The 22,460-nt window shown below is 35.9% G+C and overlaps 1 protein-coding gene across 10 annotated transcripts in view; it reads right to left on the bottom strand.

The window, feature by feature from the left end:
* Nucleotides 1-22,460, bottom strand: part of LOC120780974 (monocarboxylate transporter 10) — a 60,742-nt gene that overhangs the window by 26,360 nt on the left and 11,922 nt on the right. For 7 of the 10 annotated variants that reach the window (XM_040113244.1, XM_040113211.1, XM_040113429.1 and 4 more), the window contains 2 exons: nucleotides 1,400-2,542; nucleotides 338-445 (listed from right to left, as the gene is read on the bottom strand). In XM_040113244.1, the coding sequence (XP_039969178.1) occupies nucleotides 338-445; nucleotides 1,400-2,542 (1,251 nt within the window). Of the gene's footprint in view, nucleotides 1-191; nucleotides 283-337; nucleotides 446-1,399; nucleotides 2,543-22,460 lie in introns of those variants that run through there. The other 3 variants (XM_040113292.1, XM_040113679.1, XM_040113731.1) reach the window with 3 other exon arrangements.

Here is a 22,460-nt window from a genome sequence, read left to right as displayed (position 1 = left end):
TTGGTTTAATTAAAAGCAATAAATAAGTATATACGAATACATACATACATACATGAATGAATATACAAAAGTTAATAAATCGAATATGCATAACGGCGTTTTTGCGTGACGTACTCGTATAAGCGCTCGACTGTTCCTGAACAAGCTTCGTCAGTTGTCAAGACTTCGTCATTTGCAATCGATAATGACATGCAACGCGTATCAAGCAAAGCAGTTTTTGAGCAAATGGGATGACTAGTTATTTCACTACTGGGAGCATCATGAACACAAGCAGTTATAATTCTACGTTTTTCTAAAGTTACCGAAAGTTTACCGGCCATAAAATATCGACTAATACCTGACTCAGAGGAATTCGTTTTGCGAATGGAGTCTGCCAATGCGCATCTCCTGTCAGCACATTTTGTTTCCTCAGATCCTCTCAACAACGGCTCATTGAAATTTTGCTCTAAAAGAATTGAATAGATTGTTCATTATCTTATTACAAATATAGCAAAGCAATTATGTATATACACATGTGTATTTATAACCCAAACATAAAATATATTACATATGTATTTACATAGATATTTATAAAGTAGCGCAATTTATTTAATGCATTTCTCGTTTTATAATATTTCTGATTTAGTAAAGAACAAAGTTGCCATAAAGTTAGTTTTTACAAGAAATTAAAACGAAACCACACAGGCGTGAATATATTGGTTATATTTTATTGATTTTAAGAACTAGTGTTATTACTTTAATACCCATTATTCAGTCGTCTTTGATTGAAGTATTGCCAAAATTTTACTATTTGTTTGTTAATGTAAGTAAAGTGTTATTTTCAAAAATAATCCAATAATACTGGGATTTGAGTTTTACTTAACATGATTTTTTTCTTGTAAATTGCATGGAATCTTACTTGCTAAATATATTTACTTGTGGCTGGTTTAAAAGCTCGTATTTTAAAAAATTACTTTGTTATTTTACTTAAAATCAGTTGATAAAGAAATTCATTCGTAAAGGAATAGCAACAATTTTAAGCGTGTATTAGGGAGGGTAAAAAACGTGAATCTTTGAAAAGTAGGTAAAGTAGACATCTCTTCGTAAATCTATTCAGTACTTCAAAAAATATCTCGTTTTATAGATTTCGTAAATGGTTTCTTACGATTTTTTCGTAAACCTAAACGCTTAAAAGGTATTAACGGTTGGAGTTTGATTATTTTGCGGCAAATTTTTTTTCTTATGAATTTTATAACTCAATGAAAACCAAAATTAATTTTAAACCGCAAAACTCACAGTTTCGCAGCATTGTTTTCATTGAGTTATAAAATTCAAAAGAAAAAAAATGACTTAAAATAATAAAACTACAAGCTTCCGTTAATATCTTTTCAGTATTAATTTATAATAAAAATATATTTACCGGCAATTTTCCAATTAGCGTTTTGTATATTTCCACTCTCTGCTTTGGGTTCGCTTGACACATTCGCTTCATAATCACTGTCATTCCGAACACATCGTATTAGGAACATAATAGTTGAGCCCAATATGGGCGGTATTCCAGCCAAAAGGAGGGGTAAAGTATATGAGCCGGTTTGATCATAGATCCACCCTGCAATGGGTGGTCCCATTGTTAAAGGAAACGAACTCAGTCCTAATATAAAGCCAATGGCTTGCGTTGCACCAGAAGGTCCACATAACTCATACGCTATGGGACCTAGAAGAGAAATAAAGCAGCCATCAAATAAACCCATTATTAATGTGAAAGCAATTAGTAGTGCATATGAGCTGGTTAATGGCAACAATAACGTTATTACACCAATGCACGTTAACGATAGCTGTTGCAAATATATACGGTTAACTCTCGGCAGATCGGCAATAATTCCGAATATCAATCGGCCAATGCCGGATGTCACGCCAATACACATCACAGGCAGATTTTTGCTTTTTCCAGGAAAAGTTTTCTGCACGAACTTCATCATATGCACATAAGGCACAAAATAGCCGAACAAAGCTATGGGGACACAAAGCGCCCATATCACATATTTCTTGCGTTTCCAGATGTCTACGTTGATAATAGAGCGAATAATCATATTAATGCGTGAACGGCCCGGCTTTTTTTTTGGCGGACAAGGCGGAGGATGTAACGGTTTATAAACGAAGGAACAAGCAATTATGAAGCACGACACCAAACTCATAACTTGCAACATAGTTTCCAAACCATAACCTCTTAACAAATAGTCCAAGCTTGACGGTAATATTACTGTGAATACACTGGAACCGGCTGTAACAAATCCACTTACTTTTCCTAAATATCGTTTAAAATAATGCCCCAAAATTGCCAATGTTGGAGTGTAGGCCAATGCGGCACCCAAACCAAACATAACACCATACGTCAAATACATAGCTTGGATGTTTAACGTAAAGAATGATGAGAGGAGTAGACCTGTGGCGGAGAGTAAGCCCCCAATTAGTGTTGTCAATCGCAATCCAATTTTGTCTGTCAAAACACCTGCAACTGGTGAGAATAAAAAGGTGGTACCAATAGTCAATGAGCCAACCAAAGCTGAAATTAAAAAAAAATATATTTATGAATTATTTTTTAATTTTCTAAGTTCAAAAGGGGGAAATATTCTCGTTTATTGAAATTTGTATGATCAAGAAGAGTATAACCAAGCACTCTTACCGTGAAAGATGTAAACGAAACTTTATAATAAATAAGGAAGGAGCCAGTTCAAAAGCTGGAAAATTCTGTCAGGCGTTGGTAAAACATTACATTAATAAATCTTTCGAAAAAATTCCAAAACTTTAAATTCAACATCCATTACTCGAAGAAATTGTGACTAGATTACAATCAAATCTAAGTATCTTAACATAAATGAGATAATGGCGATATAAATCAAAGTGGTAAAATTGAATACATATATTGAGTATGTATGGAAATAGTCAACCGGAAATCTTATATAAGAGATATCAAGTTAAAATCAAGGCCTTGACAAATTTTAATTTTTATCCATCTCCAAACCCCATAAATCTTAACAATACAACTTCGAAAATCACTATATATGGTATATTTGGGATATGGTATAGGACTGGTTGCATCAGCGTTTGATATTACTGAAGTGTACTTGAGATTTTGTTTCCAACTACTATAATTTAGTAAAGATAATTCACGCAATGATCGCCATATGCAGCATAAAGCCTTTTAGAATAACGAAAATCATGGTAGTATATAAGAGTTGGATAGTGCGTGGACCCATTTCCCACATTTTCGGCATTAAACTATGTATGTACTAAGTATATTCAACATAAACTCAACCGGAAGCTCGAAATTCGTATATTAGGTAAGTTAATACCGCCAATATTTTCGTCAACATAACAATATTCAACGCAAAAATGTAGCAATATTTTATTCATTATTATTAATAGATTAGTGCAGAAGCCTTTGAAAATGGTTAAAAGTGAAAGAAATACATCAACAAAAAAGAAAAAAGGAGGTGCGTGGTTGAATTTTTAAGAGTTAGCAACGCTTTATCTTGATTTCTGGCAAAGCTACGATTCTTATATAAAAAGGTATATAGTATGTCAAAGGTTTAGGTAATGAAAAGTAATTTAATAACCTCAATATTTGTGTGAGAAATTTGAACACTAAAGTTTGTGACATTTTTATTTTTATTTTGTTCAAAAACGAGGTTTCATTAACGAAATTTGGCATAAAATTACTGTCTTATCTCCCAAATACTCTATATTTTTTATTTAAAATATTAAGGAGGTAACCTTACTTCGAGCTCAAATCGAAAAAAGACACAATTTTTAAACAAAAATTCTCACGTCAAACTTTCATGACTAAAAGTCAGTAAGTATGTTGAAATCTTTACTATCTGTTGGTATAAAAAATATTTCATCACTTTGGTACATTCTCTCAAAAAATGCAAAAACACCTTACCAAACAATCCAAAGCTTTTTTTATTTTATCTACCTATTAATTCATAGTATTAGCAATAAAAAAGCCGATATGAATCGTTTAGTGGGGTTCTTTTGTTTGAAAAACCTTACGATAGTAATGTATATAATTTGTAAAACATCAAAATGTTAAGATTTTCAAATAAAAAAACTTACCGTTTTTATAAAAGAAAAATTAGACGTTACAATTTTTCAATGAAAATTAGTCTTTTTTTCGATATTAAGTCAAAGTTAGAAGAAAATATAAATTACAAAATTACAATATTTTTGTGACCTAAGAAGGTAAGTTTACACCAAATTTCGTGAAAGAAACAAAATGATTGGACAAGATAAAAAAAAACCCAAAGCTTGGTTATATGAAGTTTTCACAAAAATATTGGACACAAGATGTTGATATATAATCTTTTATTATAGAACTCGGAATTTTCGCCGGAAATCGAGATAAACCGCAGTTAACCCTTAAAGCCTCGGCACCATATAGCAGCCGCTGTCGATTGATTCGCTGAACTACATATGTCAATGTCGCCATATACAAGGTCTGTCGCAAAAGAAACAGGACTGTTAAAAAAACAAAAAAAAAATTAATATTTTTCAAAAGTTATATTCTTTTATTCAAAGTAGATTCCTTGTGCTTCGATACAGCGTTTAGCCCTGTCAATTAGCATTTCAAATGCGTGTTTAAGGTCATTTTTCGGAATGCTCTTGAGAATATCGGTCGTCGCCTTTTGGATAGCTGAAATGTCCTGAAACCAGTGTCCTTTCATGGGCAAATGAAGTTTTCCAAATAGGTAAAAATCACAGGGAGCCAGATCAGGTGAGTAGGGTGAGTTATTAATGGTTAATATGGAGTTTTTTGTCACAAAATCAGTGACAAGCGTCGACCGATGACACGGCGCATTATCGTGCAACAGGCGCCAGGACCCTGCCTCACGGTATTGTGGTCGAGCACGACGAATGCGTGACAAAAGACGCTTCATAACACCAAGGTAAAACACAGCATTAATCGTTTGACCAGGTGGGACGAACTCTCGGTGTACAATACCCTCGGAATAGTAATAACAAATCAGCATTGTTTTTATTTTTGACTTCTTAAGACGACCGACTTCTGAACGTCACAGAGGTCCTCACGACCTTCTTGGAATCGCTTAAACTACTAATGCACATTACTACGGGATAGGCACTGATCTCCATAAACTTTTTTCATCATTTAAAATGTTTAAGTAAACGTTACTTACCAAGCTTAAAACAAAATTTAATATTTGCTCTTTGCATTTTACGACCGATGACCAAAAGCTGCTGTCACTTTTTGATCGATCACATCGATTGTAGTTATTCAATTGTCTTAAAATTTTTACGAAATTTCAACAAGAGATCAAACTTTTTATTTCATATACCCAGCAATAGATGACGCCACCAGAAACAGTTATTTTTAAAAAGTTCTGTTTCTTTTGCGACAGACCTTGTATTTCGTACAGCTCATTGTTCCATTGACTGCCGTTCTCGCCGTTGTCAATACGTAAAGCACCATAATTCTTCTGCAAAACTTTTCTCTCGAACACTCCTAAGGCCGACTCATCAAATAATGTCATTTTCCATGCCTCGGCACCATATAGCAGGACGTGAATGATGAGGCACTTGTATAGTTTGGTCTTTGTTCGTCGGGAGAAGACTTTACTTTTCAATAGCTTTCAAAGTCCAAAATAGCACCTGTAGGCCAGAGTGATTCTGCGTTGGATTTCAAAGCTTATATTGTTATTGGTGTTGATGCTGGTTCCAAAATAGAAGAAATTATCTACGACTTCAATGTTATGACTGTTAACAGTGACGTGCGAGCCAAAACGCGAATGCGATGACTGTTTGTTTGATGACATGGATATTACATAGGAGATATTTCGCCTTGTCCTCGTTCACCCAGACCTATACGTTTCGCTTCCCTATCCAGTCTGGAGAAAGCAGAACTAATAGCGCGGTATACTCTAATAGGAGATTGTACCTTCTCTATTTAGCTCTGTAGCTCGTAATATTCTCTATTCTGAAAACTCTCTTGGTATCGAACGGCTCGAAGATGTCCGTCCTGATCCTGATGAAGCTTTTGGAGTTCTTCAGCGTAACTTTACACGGCCAAATTAGCTTTGTCTGGATACCAAGTTCAGACATAGCGGCATAGAGACAGTTCCTTTTCGTGCTGTTGAAGGCGGATTTAAAATTACCGAAGAGGTGGTGTGTGTCAATCGTTCTTCTATGGGTATTTTCCGAGATTATGAAAATCTGGTCGATAGTAGTTTATCCAAGACTAAAGTCATACATCATGATAAGGTACAATCAGTTTGTTAATAGTGGGATTTAGTCTTTCACACATTACGCTTCATAAGACCTTATATGTGATATTAAGGAGGCTTATCCGAGTGTAATAGGCGCAGATTGTGGGGCTCCCTTCTTTTGGATTGGGCAGAGCACACTTAAGTTCCAATCTTCTGGCATGCTTTCATCTGACCATATCTTGCTGAGATGCTAATGCATGCACGTCTGCAGTTCTTCGCCGCCGTATTTGAATGGCTCGGCCGATAATCTATCTGCTCCCGCCGCTTTGTTGTTTTTAGGCGGGTCATTGCTATTCGAACCTAATCACGGTCGGGCAATGGACCATACGATGAGATGAGATTTGGTGAATCGACTTTGCCAATTCCAGAGCTTTACTTTCACTGCCATTCAGCAGGTTAGAGTCTTCCATGAAACTTCAGTATGCTCCAAATATCAGCTCACCACTTTGGGTCCTACAAGAGTATGTTCCGGTCTTGAAACCTCCCGTTAGTCGCCACGCCCATTTTCAATTTTTGAAAAAAGCCTGGATGCAGCTTCCTTCTGCCATTTCTTCCGTAAAATTTAGTATTTCTGACGTTTTTTGTTGGTCGGTTAACGCACTTTTAGTGATTTTCAACATAACCTTTGTAAGGGAGGTGGGCGTGGTTATTATCAGATTTCTTCTTCAATTTTTCAACTGTATATGGAAATGCCTGAAGGAAACGACTCTATAGAGTTTGGTTGACATAGCTATAGTAGTTTCCGAGATATGTACAAAAAACTTAGTAGGGGGAGGGGCCACGCCCACTTTTCCAAAAAAATTGCGGCCAAATATGCCCCTCCCTAATGCGATCCTTTGTGTCAAATTTCATTTTAATATCTTTATTTATGGCTTAGTTATGATACTTTATAGGTTTTCGGTTTCCGCCATTTTGTGGGCGTGGCAGAGGGCCGATTTTGCCCATCTTCGAACTTAACCTTCTTATGGAGCCAAGGAATACGTGTACCAAGTTTTATGATGATATCTCAATTTTTACTCAAGTTACAGCGTGCACGGACTTACAAACAACCGTTATGTGAACAAAACTATAATACTCTCCTTAGCAACTTTGTTGCGTGAGTTTAAAAAGTAATTACAATAGTTTTAGCGGTTATTGGCCTACATTTTGGTGCAATTATTGTCTCTAGACGTCGACGTATGCTTCCCACTCGATTTCTAGTATTATTTCCGGAAATTTTGACCCACTACATGGATGATCCAGTTTTTTGGCCTTATTTTGAAGAAATTCGATGTTTTCGAATACCGTTTTGGAAATAGTTCCAGATATATTGAATAGGATTATTAGGTGATGGTGGGAACTATGGATTTATTTGTAATTCTATAACAACCCTGCACGTACAAGATACAATGTGTATTTTGGGTCGGTATCCTGTTGGAAATTGATTTTGCTGCTATTAACAGCCGATTTAAGAACACTTAAAATTTAATTTTTTTTCTTAAAATGTTTAGATACATATGCTTATCCATTTTTTCACTAATAAAGTCCAAATGTCCAACTCTAGATGCAACCATACACTCGCAAACCATAACATTGCTCCTACCGTGCTCTAGCATTGGCAATACATTTTTTCCTTGCGACTCTTCATTGATCTTTCTCCACACTTTTCGTGATCTATTCGAACCAAAAATATTAAATTTTGATTCGTTGGTGAACACAATGTTTTTCCAAAACCAATATGGTTTGTGTAAATATTGTTTAGCAAACGCCGACCTCTTCTTTTTATTAACCTTACTTACATATGTATGCAGCAAAATCAATTTCCAACAGGATACCGACCCAAAATACACAATGTATCTTGTACGTGCGGGGTTGTTATAGAATTACAAATAAATCCATAGTTCCCACCATCACCAGACATTAATCCTATTCAAAATATCTGGAACTATTTCCAAAACGGTATTCGAAAACATCGGGTTTCTTCAAAATAAGGCCAAAACACTGGATCATCGATGTAGTGGGTCAAAATTTCCGGAAATAATACTAGAAATCGAGTGGGAAGCATACGTCGACGTCTTGAGACAATAATTGCAACAAAATGTAGGCCAAAAATCGCTAAAACTATTGTAACTACTTTTTATTTATATAACCTTTATATAATCATTAGTGTACGTAAACTTTTTTGATATGGATTAGGCACATTTTTAGCTTTAGCATTAATTTTTTTTATTTGTGTAAGAAAAAAAATATTTTGATATGCTATATTTAATGTTAAATATACATATCTTGAAATGGATAGAAAAAAAACCACAAAATTTATTCATTTTGAAACAAATAAACGTGTCGCAATTTTATAGAACTAGGTGGATGTAAACTTTATTAGTCCACTGTATCTCACCCCGCTCGTGTTGTGGTCGATCCCAGGATTGTTAGGTAAGCTGTCTCCTTTCTCTGCACTGCAACACGACAGTCCTTATCGTACCAGCTGTTCTTTCGACCTTTACGAAAATTAATGTTTTCGCTTGCAGCTATACATAGGGGGCTTAAAATGACGGCCCACTGCTCCCTAATACCGAATTGCTGATGAGTGCTCTCAGAGAGCAGGAGTGCAAGAAGAGAAAGAACCGTTTCACGTTCTTACCAAAAAAATATGTAAACGGAGGGACTTGTTGCATAGTTCAAGACCTTTTACAAAAAATGTAAAACAATGAAAATTAAAGAAATTTGTGAAATTTAAAGGTATTTGATGAAACGTTTTGTAATTTGAAGCATCATAGTTTTATTTTCAATGGAAAATTATTAAAAACATTTAATGATTGAGAGCTAACAAGCCTAAATCCTTTTATTGGGTATTGAAAGGACAAAAGTCAGTTGTTCTAATATTCTTTAAAAAGATTTAAATAGTTTCTCCATATAATATTTATTTATAATAATTCATATAACAAAAAGATATTTATTATATAAATACATAAACGCAGCACTGGCTACGAGGCCTTCAGCCGTCTTGTAATTATAACTAGGTGAAAAACTCTAATTGCTAAGGGTTAATAAAGATGTAAGTTGCTTAAATATATTTTAACAAATCGTTGGTTTTTAAGAATCTATATACAATCATCACGTTTTTTTCTGAAGGTTCACTTAGTAGTTTTATGAGATCAATGTTGCCAGAGTTGTGGGCTGTTGGGTGAAGCATCGGACAGAGTGTGAGTAAGTGTTTGATAGAAGCGGTGTCATCGCAAAGGGGGCAAATGGATGGGCTTTTACCCGATAGTAAGTGGGCGTGTGTTATGATAGTGTGTCCAATCCTTAATCGAGTATATGTCTTCATTGCGCTAGTTGGAACTGTTGACGAGTAGATTATACGATTTCTGGCTGGGTTTATGACCTCGTAGTGATGTTTAAATGTTTTCCATTCGCCTTTTGTGCTTAATAAGGTTAAGAATGTCTTGCTTGAATGAGACGTAGTATGTTAAGGCAGGAGTCCTGGCTACATTTTTCGCAGCGAGGTCTGCAAAGTGGTTGCCTGTAATACCAGCATGGCCAGGGATCCACATTATTTAGATTTTCTGAGGGGCACCAATGACCGCGTCCCTGATAACTTCTATTATGGGATTGCGATTTGAAGGAGGCGTTATTGCAGACATACACGATTCGCTGTCTGTACAGATGAGGAACTTTCCTTTAGTCTTTTTTGCGTAATTAACTGCATGAAGGATAGAAGATCCTTCAGCGGTAAATACAGAGCTCGTTGAGGGAAGAAGCCAATTGCAAATGATTTCTCCTGTGGCAGTGACAACTGCTAACGAAGTGGAATCGATGGACTTGGACCCATCCGTAAACAATAACTTCCAGCCATTATTTGTGTAATTAGATTCCAGTTCAGCAAAGGTTTGTTGAAAGACTTCGTTTGGTGTGTTTTGCTTGGACAAAAACATAAGCTTATTCTGTAGTATTTTATCATTGATCAGACAGGGAGGATGTCGAGTGGTGAATTTGCGTGTTGCGTTACGTAAGATATTATTTTCTGCAGCGAAACTTAAGCATCTCGAAATAGCCGATTGTATGTATTCTTGGAATTTTTCTTTTTTTCGTGGCATGCGTGATAGTTGTATTTAGTAATAGGTTGGTGTTCTCAGCCGTTTTCGCAAGAATTTGAAGCGAAGAATCTATAATTTTATTTTGAATAGTTGGTAAACCAGATTCAGCCATTATCGTTTTTATTGGCGAGGTTGGAAAGGCCCGGAGACTTCGCCGTATTGCGCAATGGTAAGGTGCATTTAAAAGGTTGATACTGCTTTTGGAGCAATTGCCATAGATGGGGAGCCCATAATCTATTTTTGAAGTTAGCAAAGCTCTGACAACATTGACTAGTGTGTTCGGATGAATAAATGAATGCTTAGACGAGAGATATTTAACAATATTTAATCGTGACATTAACGAGTTTCTGACATATTTATAGTGAGCATTAAAATTATATTTAGAGTCAAAAATTAATCCTAGTATTTTCAGCTGTGTTTTACATTCGATGTTAGTTTGGTTGTGGGTTAGTGAAATACCGTTGCAAATTTGCTTCCTACATACATGAAGGATATGTGTTTTGTCTAAGGAAAGTGAAGAACCAGACTCCAGTGACCAAGTCTCAATTCTGGCGAGTATATTAGTAAATAAGGATTGAGCTAAATTAACGTCAGAGACTTTTGTGTAGATTAGGACATCGTCAGCATAGATCTGGTGCTCAACTCCTTTGTAATTTATTATCATCCTACTAATATCATCGAAAGCAATGATAAAAAGGAGGGCTGAAAGAGGTGAGCCTTGCGGCGTACCATTAGAAAGCGGGAGTGTTGAAGAAAGAAAACCATTTACGTTGACTTTGAGTTTTCTGTTTGTGAGAAAGTTAGTAACAAAACGTATCATGTTCTGGCCTATTTTCCATTTTCTAAGTTGTCGAATAATAATATGGGCTCCAATTTTGTCGAAAGCTCTGTGAAAGTCCAGAGATAGTACGGACACGTGGTTTTTGCTGGACAAAGCGTTAGTAATGAAGTAGTCTAGTTGGATTAAAGCATCTAACGTGCCTTGACCTTTTTTGTAGGCGACTTGATTCGGTGATATGAACTTGTTTCGCTGAGCATACCACATCAAGCGGTTAGCCACGATCTTTTCCAAAATTTTTCCCATACATGGAAGGAGGGAAATCGGCCTATAGTTAGCAAGTTCATCGGAGGATTTGTGTGGTTTAAGTATTGGTATGACACAAGACGTTTTCCAAAATTGGGGGTAGACACCAGAATTGAAAATTATGTTATAAAGCTTTACCAATCGGAGCTTGAGACTTTTTGGCATATGTCTGATAATTGGATAAGAAATTTTATCTTGCCCCGGGGACTTACCCTTAACGGTAGATGCAACGAACTCGAATTCAGACAGTGAAATGCTGGTTTCTATTTGTTTAGCAGAAAAAGAAAGAGGGGAGACAGAGTAGGAAGTGTCGGACAGTGTGGTGGTTTTAGAGGTTTGAAACTGTGTGCTGAATGAAATATCTGAGCTTGTTTCAGAATAGTGGTTTGCAAATAACTCGGAAATATCGGATGGATTGGTTACCAAACCTGTTGGCCCCTTTACGCATTGAATGGTTAGGTTTCTAGGCACTCCAGAAAGTTTTTTTTAGAGCGTTCCATATTAACTTAGGACTAAACGAAGGATTTATTTTGCTTGTGAAATCCTGAAAACATTTACGCTTGGCCTGTTTCGCGGAACGACGGAAAAGAGCATTGGCTTTCCTGAAAGATATTAAGTTGACTAGTGATCGAGCGCGTTTGTATTCATACCAAGCTGTCTGTTTTTTTGCCCGCAATTCAGCGATTTCTTTATTCCACCAAGGAACATTCTTTGAACTTGCTGTTGGCTTCGTATGAGGAATGCTAACATTCGCTGCTGAACGGATAATTTTTGTTAACCTCGCACTTTCTTGGTTAGGGTTGTCAGATATTGGGGTATTATTGCCATTTATCTCGCAATGTGTCTGAAACTTCTCCCAATGAACCTAGGTGCAATTTTAGTACAATGGGGAAGTGATCGCTTCCATGCAGGTGATCGAGTATACTCCATTCGCACTCTGTGGCAAGTGTGTCGGCGCACATTGTAAGATCTACATGGGAAAAAGTGGAGTGAGTGGAAAAGTGTGTCGCGGATCCGTTATTCAAACATATTAAGTTAGAGGAAAGTAAAGCGTCTTCAATGCATTTTCCCCTCTTGTTGGCTATTGGAGAGCCCCATAGTGGACTCCATGCATTAAAATCACCAGCGAAAATTAAAGGAGTAGAAGCTTGGTTGATTAATTGCAGGATGTCTGTACTGGTAAATTGTTCGTCTGGTGCAATATAAGTGCAGATAATGGTGATTTTTTTAACTAAGATAATTTCGATCGACATAGCCAGCAAGATGGATTGAATGGCATTAATTTTGTGTGGAATATCTCTTCTTATGAGAATCGCAATCTTTTACCTGTGCTAATATGTGGAAGATTGTGAAACATGCCAATGTACTGCTTAGGAGTAAAAGCCGACAAGTTGAAAGAGATGTGAGTTTCATTTAAGAGTATAATAGCTGGGGCATGGTCTTGTATTAATAATTGAAGCTCATTGTAATTATTAGTGTAGCCGTTTAAATTCCATTGCAATATTGGAATCATAAGATGTATGTAGGAAAAAAAGAAAAGGGAAACAGAAGAGAGCTAGAATATCAACTCGTATGAGCAGTCAGTTGAAGCTGAGTGTCACCAATTGAGTACTAGTTCAAAAGAGAGTAAAGGCTAAGCGTATTTATTCAGAGTCAATTTCTATTTGTTCAGTATGTTGATGAGAGTATTTATTATCGTTGGAATTGCTTGTTGTTGGAAAGAGATTTTCGTGATTAGGTGGATTAGACTGCACGGTAGTGTTGGTAGTAGTGTTGTTGAAGTCAGTATATTTATTGAGCGAGTTTAAGGAGTTGTTTAAGTTAGAAATGAGAGAGGCTGTTGTTGGACTGAAAAGTTTGGGATTTAAGAAAGAGGCTTGTTGGGTACAGTTGTCGCTGATATTTTTAGCTGAATGTGAGACGTATTTGTAGTCTGAACTGATCGATGGAGGCTTGTTGATTGAAATATGTTTGTTGTTGGCGTTTGATGAGTGATTTTTTTTAGTTAAAGAGTTTATTGATGAGTTGGGTGCAGAGGTGACCTCTGCGTTTTGTTTTGATGTACTAGGCAAGTCATTGTCGGCAATTCTATGAGTATTTTTAGATTTTGTGGAATTGTTGATGGCTGAAATTTTTGTTGGTGTGTTGGATACAGAGGATACCTCTTTTGTAGGTTGAAGCACATGTGCAAAGCTAGCAGTGAGGGAAGGGAGGGAAGCATTTTCTCTATACTTTTTAAGGGCTTCGTGCATACTGCACTTTTCTAGTGTCTTTATTTTTAAAATTTCTTTGGTTTGCATATACTTTGGACACGTATAGTCCGAAGAACGATGCTCGCCAGAACAATTCGCACACATAACTCGGATGCAGTCATTGTCGTGTAGAGAAGGGAAATTGCAAATTTCGCATGTTGGGGAACCCTTACAATGTTTTTGCGTATGACCCAATTTTTGGCATGACCTGAGGTCATCCTCCATGCGATGTTTATTTTGTTTGGAAGGGAATAACTGTTGAATGATATTAGCATAACTCCAGTAGGCTTTATAACACCTTCAACTTTGCGAGTGAACTTATAAACCGCGGAAACTTCGTAAGAACTCAGACCTTCTATTATTTCGCTTTCAGGCACATCGTTTAAAAACGGTGCATAAATGGTGCCTTTGTTACAATTAAAATGTTGATGATAGCTAGCGCTAACAGCGCCAATGTTGAAAAGACATTTCGTTTTTATAAACTTTTCTGCTACTTGCTTATTTTTTACTAGCAGTAATAAGCTGCCGTCGCGTAATTCACTAATTTTGTTTATATCTTTGCTCACGGTAAGTAAGGCATTGTAAACACGAAAACAAGAAACCTTCGAAAGGGGTGTAGAATTCTCGTCGGATTTAATCACTTTATATTTTGGGTCATCACTTTTTATTGGCGGTAAGTCAGGAAAAGCATCTTGCAGTTTTTGATACGATTTTTTACGTTTTGGTTGGGGACCTTGGGCCAGCGCAGCAAACCTGTTGTCCCTGAACTGGAAGCCCGCCGGAGGCATAGTGGAAAAATTATAATACACTGATATAAGTATTGGATTATATTTCTCACTTAAAATAAGTATTAATCGCGTTACTTAAGTAAGCAGACCGTAGTGCAAAAAAAAAAAACGAACACCAAAAGAGAGCTATATGAATAGCTATAAACTCAGAGAAAGACGCTAACTCAACTGCTCAGTACGAGGTTTAGTCGGTGACTGAGCTCCATATAATACATAACCACTATTTAGTAATTTTTATTCCTAATAAATGTTGGGTGTTTGGTTGATAAATGCCCAAAAATTGTTATTTTGTTCAATCTGGCCATAATGGAAAATGTTATAAAAAACGCTAGTTTTGAAGCACTCTCACACTGGAATAAGTTGAACATCCCTTTATTCCTGATAGTAGTTTCTCGACGTCGTACCTTCCTTGTGTTTGTTGACGGGCATGCTTTGCTGTACAGAGGCGGGTGCGTGTATTCGCTACATGAAGATAGTGGTCCGAGTCGATGTTAGGTCGGCGCGTACGCACATCAAGGACACAGAAAACGTGTCGTCCATCTATCACAACATGATCTATCTGGTTATGAACTTTTTGATCCTGAACCCGTTTGGAGAGGTTTCGCCATAGAGGCTGAATTTTCCGACTGTTGTACCAAAGATGACTTCTTTGCCCACCCTGGCGTTAAAATCGCCGAGCACAATTCTTACATCGTGGCTGGGACACTTGTCATAAGCGCGCTCTAGCCGCTCATAAAACGCATATTTTCTCATATCTTCCTTTCCTTCCGTCGGATCGTGGGCGCAAATCAGTGTTATGTAAAAAAATTTTGCTCTAATACGGATTGTGGCTAGACGCACATCCACCGGAGTAAATGCCAGGGCTCGAAGACTGAGTATTCCTCCCACCACGAATGCCACACCAAATTTGTGCTCCTTTATATGGCCGCTGTAAATGTCACAAACGAGGTTTCAGACAAGGTGATTCCCTATCGTGCGATTTCTTCAACCTGCTTCTGGAGAAAATAGTTCGAGCTGCAGAACTAAATAGAGAAGGTACCATCTTTTATAAGAGTGTACAGCTGCTGGCGTATGCCGATGATATTGATATCATCGAACGAGGGTAAGACGAAATATCGCCTTTCATCAAACAAACAGTCGTCGCACGCGCGACTTGGCACTCACGTCACTGTTGACAGTCAGATAATTTCGTCTATCTTGGAACCAGTGTAAACACCACCAACAATGTCATCGATGGAACGATGAGCTGTACGAGATATACGACGACATTGACATAGTTCAGCGAATTAAGAGACAGCGGCTACGCTGGCTAGGTCATGTTGTCCGAATGGACGAAAACACTCCAGCTCTGAAAATATTCGACGCTGTACCGGGGGAAGCAGAGGAAGAGGAAGACCTCCACTCCGTTGAAAGGACCAGGTGGAGAAGGACCTGGCTACGCTTGGAATATCCAATTGGCGCCACGTAGCGAAAGAAGAAACGACTGGCGCGCTGTTGTTAACTCGGCTATAATCGCGTAAGCGGTGTCTACGCCAATTAAGAAGAAGAAGAAGTAAATGTCACAACCAGCTGGTCATCGACACTTTCCCAATTTAGCGACCGGACATTTTAGGTGCATGTCCTTAAATCATAGTCCTTATTAGGTTTGCTGTGGTCTTTGAACCGAGGCTGTTGTTTCGTTTTCATTGGGAGTGGTTTCTATGTGGCCGGTCCCAAACCCAGCGCACAACCTCGCTAGGCGAATAGTATAAAGCTTTATACACATTTATATATCGCGTCGCATCTCTGGTGAACAGACGCTGCAATTAGGTTCCAACACTAAGGGTTTTTTGCTTTCAAAATTATCTACCCTGGTCTATAAATTTATTAAAAAAAAACATCTACTCTCAGAATCTAGCGATGTAAATAAATAATTGTATAAATAAAGCAAAAACAGCCAAACAGGTACCAACGCAAAGAAATCCGGTTAAATTCGAATAGTACAAAATTTTAAGTAAAATTAGCTACTCTGTACGACTCCGCTGGCTTTCCAACAATTATGGTTGGGGCCCTTTTAGTTGAAGCCGAAAGGCAACTAAACGATGTTGATAACGACAATTACTTTTGCCTTAATTATTTAGAATATTTGACTCCTCACTACCATAGTATTTAGAATGCCAAATAAGGGGCAGATAATTACTAAAATACTGATTGACACCGATTCCAATATAAATTATATTCAACAAAATCTTGTACAAAATTCACTACTGAAAAAAATCGATTTCGTGCTGTGTCTGTTGGCGGCAACATATAAATAACTTATTAACAATGGCTAATATATTAAATGATCAATAGTGAAATTTTTCTTAATAGAGTGCTTCAATTGACAATATCAATAAATCATCTTACAAATTTTCCGAAACCCAATTTTTGCAGAACCCAATGACAAACTGACGATTAATACCTCTAATATACCATAAATACGAATAAGTTCAATACACGTTAAATTTTATCAGTTCCCCATGACCTTAAAGGACAAAGTTAACAAACAAATTAAAGAACCTTTAGATGACAATATAATACTACTGTGTTCAAATTGAAAGGTAAATTTTTAATTTTACTTCGCGTGTTTTTCGAATCGGTAAATTTTTTCTGTAAGTTGGTAGTACTGTTAGTGACATCTATGCTAAATTTCACGTCAAAATATGTATTCGTTAGTATTTGAGTACGCGTCGTTTTGTGAGGCTCTAAAAGTGAATTCTTTGATTTTTAATATGACTGCATTCGCCTGATTTACCTTTGTGTAACTTTTGGTTATTCAGCAAATTCACATGACCACTCCGAGGACACCATTTTGACTAAATTGAGGATATAAAAGCTGAATCGAAGAAGGCTCTGATGGCCATCACCACGGATGATTTTTCCAAGTGCTATGATGACTGGAAAATTCGGCATCCTTCGTATTTCAGAAGGAGGGGATTACATTGAAGTAGATGAAATGGACAAAATACACTTTTCAATTTGATCACAGTAGTACTGTTTTACGTTCAGGCAACAACAAACCATTTTCCGTATTAAACCTTGAGACCGATTTTCATCAAATTATTCTAAAGGAAAGCAAACTTAGAGAAAACTGCAATAAATAAGGGAAGTTATAAATTCACCATGCTCTTAATAATTGCTCTTATAATTTGCAGCATTAACATCACGTAAGTTTTTTTAGTTAAGTTTAAACTAAAGAGAAATTTTTAAGATTCGTTATTTCGGACAAAAGTATAGAAACAAATCCATCAAAAGTAGAGGTCATTGCTACTACTACTACTAGCTTTGGGCACGGAGCTCTTTAACTGACTCAGATCCTTATGGTGGATCTAAACTAAAAGTTCTACAATATACACAGTCCACGAACCACCTGAAGAGCGTAATTGGAAAGTACAATAAGGAAAAACTACATAAATCAGGAAAATAATATATGACAGCTATTACATTATCTGAAGTAGTCAATAGAAGATACATATTAAAAAAAGCATTTTAATAGCGTTATAGTTGACAACGACAAGTCTCTTAATTTTCAACTATTACTTTTAAAGGAACAAGTTGAACATGAAATCTCCGCCCTTAAGGAAGTTAAGACATGGTTAAACTTTTTTTTGGTTTTGCGACATTGTCAGTATCAAATCTTTAGGCCTCGTCACAATTTTGAAATATCAGTTTTAAATTTAATGCACCTTGTTACCGCATTGCATTGCCAAGTGTTATTTCTAACCCAAAACTACCAATCCAATCAGGGTGAAATCGCCGGAATAACAGCGGTTAGCCGGATAAAATCCGGATCAGCTCCGATAACGTAGAACCGGATAAAAACCGCAATCATTTTACAACTAGTTTGATTAGGGATCTTGAACCAGATAAGTGTATAGCCAATAACTTTTCTACAGATGATCGCCTAACCTCGAGTGTTGTTTACAACAAAATATTGTACCTACCTTTTTTATGAGTACCCTTAACATAAGTACATCCATATACATATGTATACCATATTCACATTTTACACATGCCTACTGTATACACGCATACTTTTTAACTATGTATGTTACTACTATGTATGCAAGTGGCTATCTGCAATTGCCGTCATTTATTCAGTTTCGCTGCAATCTAGTACTATACATATTCTCGTATAACCGTAATTGCAGTTGCGCTTGTAATTCGATTAGTCGTCGGTGCGCCTTTTGTGTTTAATTTTCCTTTGATAGACCGCTTGTCGGAGGAAAAAAGAATAGTGTACTTCAAACTTAGCAAATATTCATCAATCGTTGTTTTAATGGGATTTATGTATATAAAGTTAGATAAAAACAGCCCGAATACAGCCAGAGGTTTAAAGTTCACATTATTCACATAATAATTAGACATTGAGAATATTTACTAATTGACGTTTTAAATCAATGCATCACAATTAATGTTTAACCGAACTTCTCTTATCTCTTAAGGGATTAGAATTATGCGCGTTCAAACATTGAAAGGATAAAAAATTGCGAAAACTGTGTATACTTAAGTATTCCACAGCATTACTAAGCCTACCAAATCTCATTGAAAGAGACGCACTCAGCTAACATAGTCTGAGCGATCGTCAGTAATACCGTTAAATAATTAATCACATCACCTTCATATTTGTCTGTACATTACCTTTGTATACATATGCACAAAAAACGAGATAACGGTAAATATACAATATATACATATGTACATAGTATGTTTGAACTACTCTCTACCGGGAGAATTTACACAATGATTTGAATTTGCAAACTAATATGGTAATTGTTTGATAATGGTTATTAGCTTAGTCCACTGACATAGTTATGGCTGTCATTTTTATGTTAACAAATAAATTATTTTAATCTCGCTTTGCATTTACGCATCCCTATTTTCTTATTATCACAGTTGCTTGACTTTTTATTAATTTTATTCTTAATCTCTTTAACGCAATCAAAGTAAAAAGTAATTAATTAAAGCGATTAAGTAAGCCGACCGTGACCGAACTTTACAGATATGCGTACATACGTATATGTATATACTATGTACATATATACATATATACATGCATACGTACATATAAGTAATGTATTATATGATAGGAAAATTGTTAATTAATCGAATAACGAGTATTTTAGAGAATAAAGATGAATAGTGAGAGCCTAGTTCACTGCGTAATTTCTTCAATAAATCGGTCGCACCACAAGCTGAATGAGCCGGAGAATCGTGTTGATGAAAGAGAAAAGTTGCATGTATCGGAGAGTTGTTTTTTTTTCATTTACGTACAAAAATTTGTGAAATATACTATATATACATTTGAGATGCTAATGATGTTAACTAACTCACTAAATTTCATTTTACCATAACCTATTTTACGGAAACACGAAATTGGCTTTCTTTATTTATAAACCAAAATAGAAAAGGGAGCGTCACTTTAGGACCAATAAACATAACGAAATATTTATAAAAAAGATTTTTTGATAATGGCGCGATGTCACGGTGGAGCCAAGGGCTTTTGAGCTCACGTAATATCGCGATTGAAGCAATTAGTTACAAGTGACATATGACAAAGTCACGTTGATACCAAATTTAAAATTTAGAATGGAAACAACACAGAATTTTGTTCCAAAGAGGCATTGCTGTACTTATAAAACCAATACTCTTATTAGTCAATAAACGTTGCCATTTGACGCTTACATGCATATATACTACATACACATTATTTATGATGTCTTCACATTTTTACCAGTGGCGGATTCAAAAGGGGTCTATGGGGGAAATTTACAACAAGGGCTAAATTACTTATTAGCAACGTGTGCTACGTATGCAGATTAAATTGTTAATATAATATATAATAATATAATTGTTAGTGAAATGGAAAATCTTAATGACTTCTTGAAAAACAAATTCAAAGGCATTTTGGATAATGACAACGTCATGCGACTTGCTCAATGACAGTGCCAATAGGGGTAAAAGCAAAAGTCAAAAGACAACAAGTTATCGACTAATGCATTAGAAACGATGAAGAACTGCGATGTAGACCTTTACCTCATAGTTTCGTGGCTGAGGACGAACATGCTTCAAGCTAGGTTGAACGGCCCGGGCGTCTTTTTCAATCTACTCCTGGAGAAAATATTTCGAGCCACATAGTTGAATCGAGAAAGCACAATACTTTATAAAAGTGTACAACTGTTGGCGTACGCTGATGATATTGATATTTTTGGCCTCAACATCCGCGCCATTAGTTCTGCTTTCTCCAGAAAGGATGAAGAAGCGAAGAGTATGGGTCTTGTAGTGAAGGATAACAACACGAAATATCTCCTGTCATCAATGAAATAGTCATCGCATTCGCGACTTGGCTCGAACGTCACTGTTGACAGTCATAACTTTGAAGTCGTAGATAATTTAGAAGGAACGACTGAAGCGCTGTTGTAAATTCGTCTATAACCTTGTCAGCAGATAGTATACGCCTAGTGTATTACTCGTATATAGATTTCGGCTGTTCAGTTTAGTTACTCTACCTTTACTTCAATTATTAATGTTCATTGTCCCCAAAGGTTTTTTTTATTGTTTTACACTTTCGTTCAGTAATTCAATTTTCTTGTTCGTTAACGAGAGGTGCGCATTCGTTTATAAAAGGTAACGGAAATAAAAGTGTCTGCGTCCAGTGTAGTAAGTGTACGGTTGTTGGAGTGGAATTTGTAACTAACGTAAAACTTTGTCCCTGTCAGCAAGTAGAGGTTTCATTGTATTACTGTAGTGAAAAACACGAAATTCAATTTGGTCTGTATCAGTCAAGTAGCTAAAAAAATTTCATTTTTCGAACAAAAAATTTTGAAGAATAATGGCACACTAATTGTTCCAGGAAAGTTGATATACATACATACATAAGCTATCGTTTGTTTATTTACAACAAACAAATTTGTGACAAATATTCCTTAGCATCAAATGTACATGCCTAAGTTCGCTAGATAATGAACAAAAGCTGGCTGAATGCACATAAAGTTTATCGAAAGTACTAAATTTATCACGGCATTGGCATTGGAAGAAACACAAATTAAATGTTATTTGTGAAGGATATAATTATTATAAAATTACTAAAATATATATATTCATATGTATGTATAAGTACACATTTCCGCCCTCAACGAATGCTTATGTCATTATTAAACAACAAATGATCATAATAACTAATTATTAATTCGAATTACTCTGTACAAAGTGTAAAATATGGTTATAATTACATTTTTAAGTTATATATTTACACTAAAAATGGTATATCTGTACCTAATAAAGAAATGGTAAACAATTTACCAAGTCCTGTATTTAAATGTACCCCAACCAGGGTTGCGATTTTTTTATTAAAAAAATTTGAATTAAGTAATAAGTTTTCGGTTCAAAAAAATTTTAACTCTAAAGCAATTTCCCTTTTTAATTTTTAATTATATGCTTGTCATAGAATTTTTTTTTAAATTCAGTTAAATTTATTTTTTAATGCATTAATTTAAACCATGACCTTAAAAACACGGGTTTCTAAGTTAATTAATTAATTTTGAATTTCATAGGCATTAGCATTCATAGTATAAAGAACAATAGATTTTGCATAAAAACATACACAAAATATAAAAATTGTATTAGTTGCGATTTGAATCAACGGATGCCAATTAACAGACGTGGCAACCACATTTTTCTTCGCAATAAAATTCTAATATAATTTACTATTTTTAAATACATGTTCACGTGAACTGAATATGTACCTACTTAGGTACATACGTATGTATGTATGTACGAATATAAATGAGCAACATCAACAAAGCGTTCATTCCTCGGTGTGGAATTTCAGTGCGACTATGGGGCTTGTCCATGAATATAAGGATTAAATTTCAATTATATACGTTAGTAGGCCACGAAGGTGAGCTTTTCGAATATTTTACAAGTGTTTGTAGACTTGCACAAAGTGATCAAATGCAAAAGTTGAAGCATTTGTGGTA

This window comes from Bactrocera tryoni, chromosome 1, assembly GCF_016617805.1.
Source record: "Bactrocera tryoni isolate S06 chromosome 1, CSIRO_BtryS06_freeze2, whole genome shotgun sequence".
Classification (NCBI taxonomy): Eukaryota; Metazoa; Arthropoda; class Insecta; order Diptera; family Tephritidae; genus Bactrocera; species Bactrocera tryoni.
The sequence above is the reverse complement of the archived record's forward strand: the minus strand, read 5'-3'. Positions and strand labels throughout refer to the sequence as shown.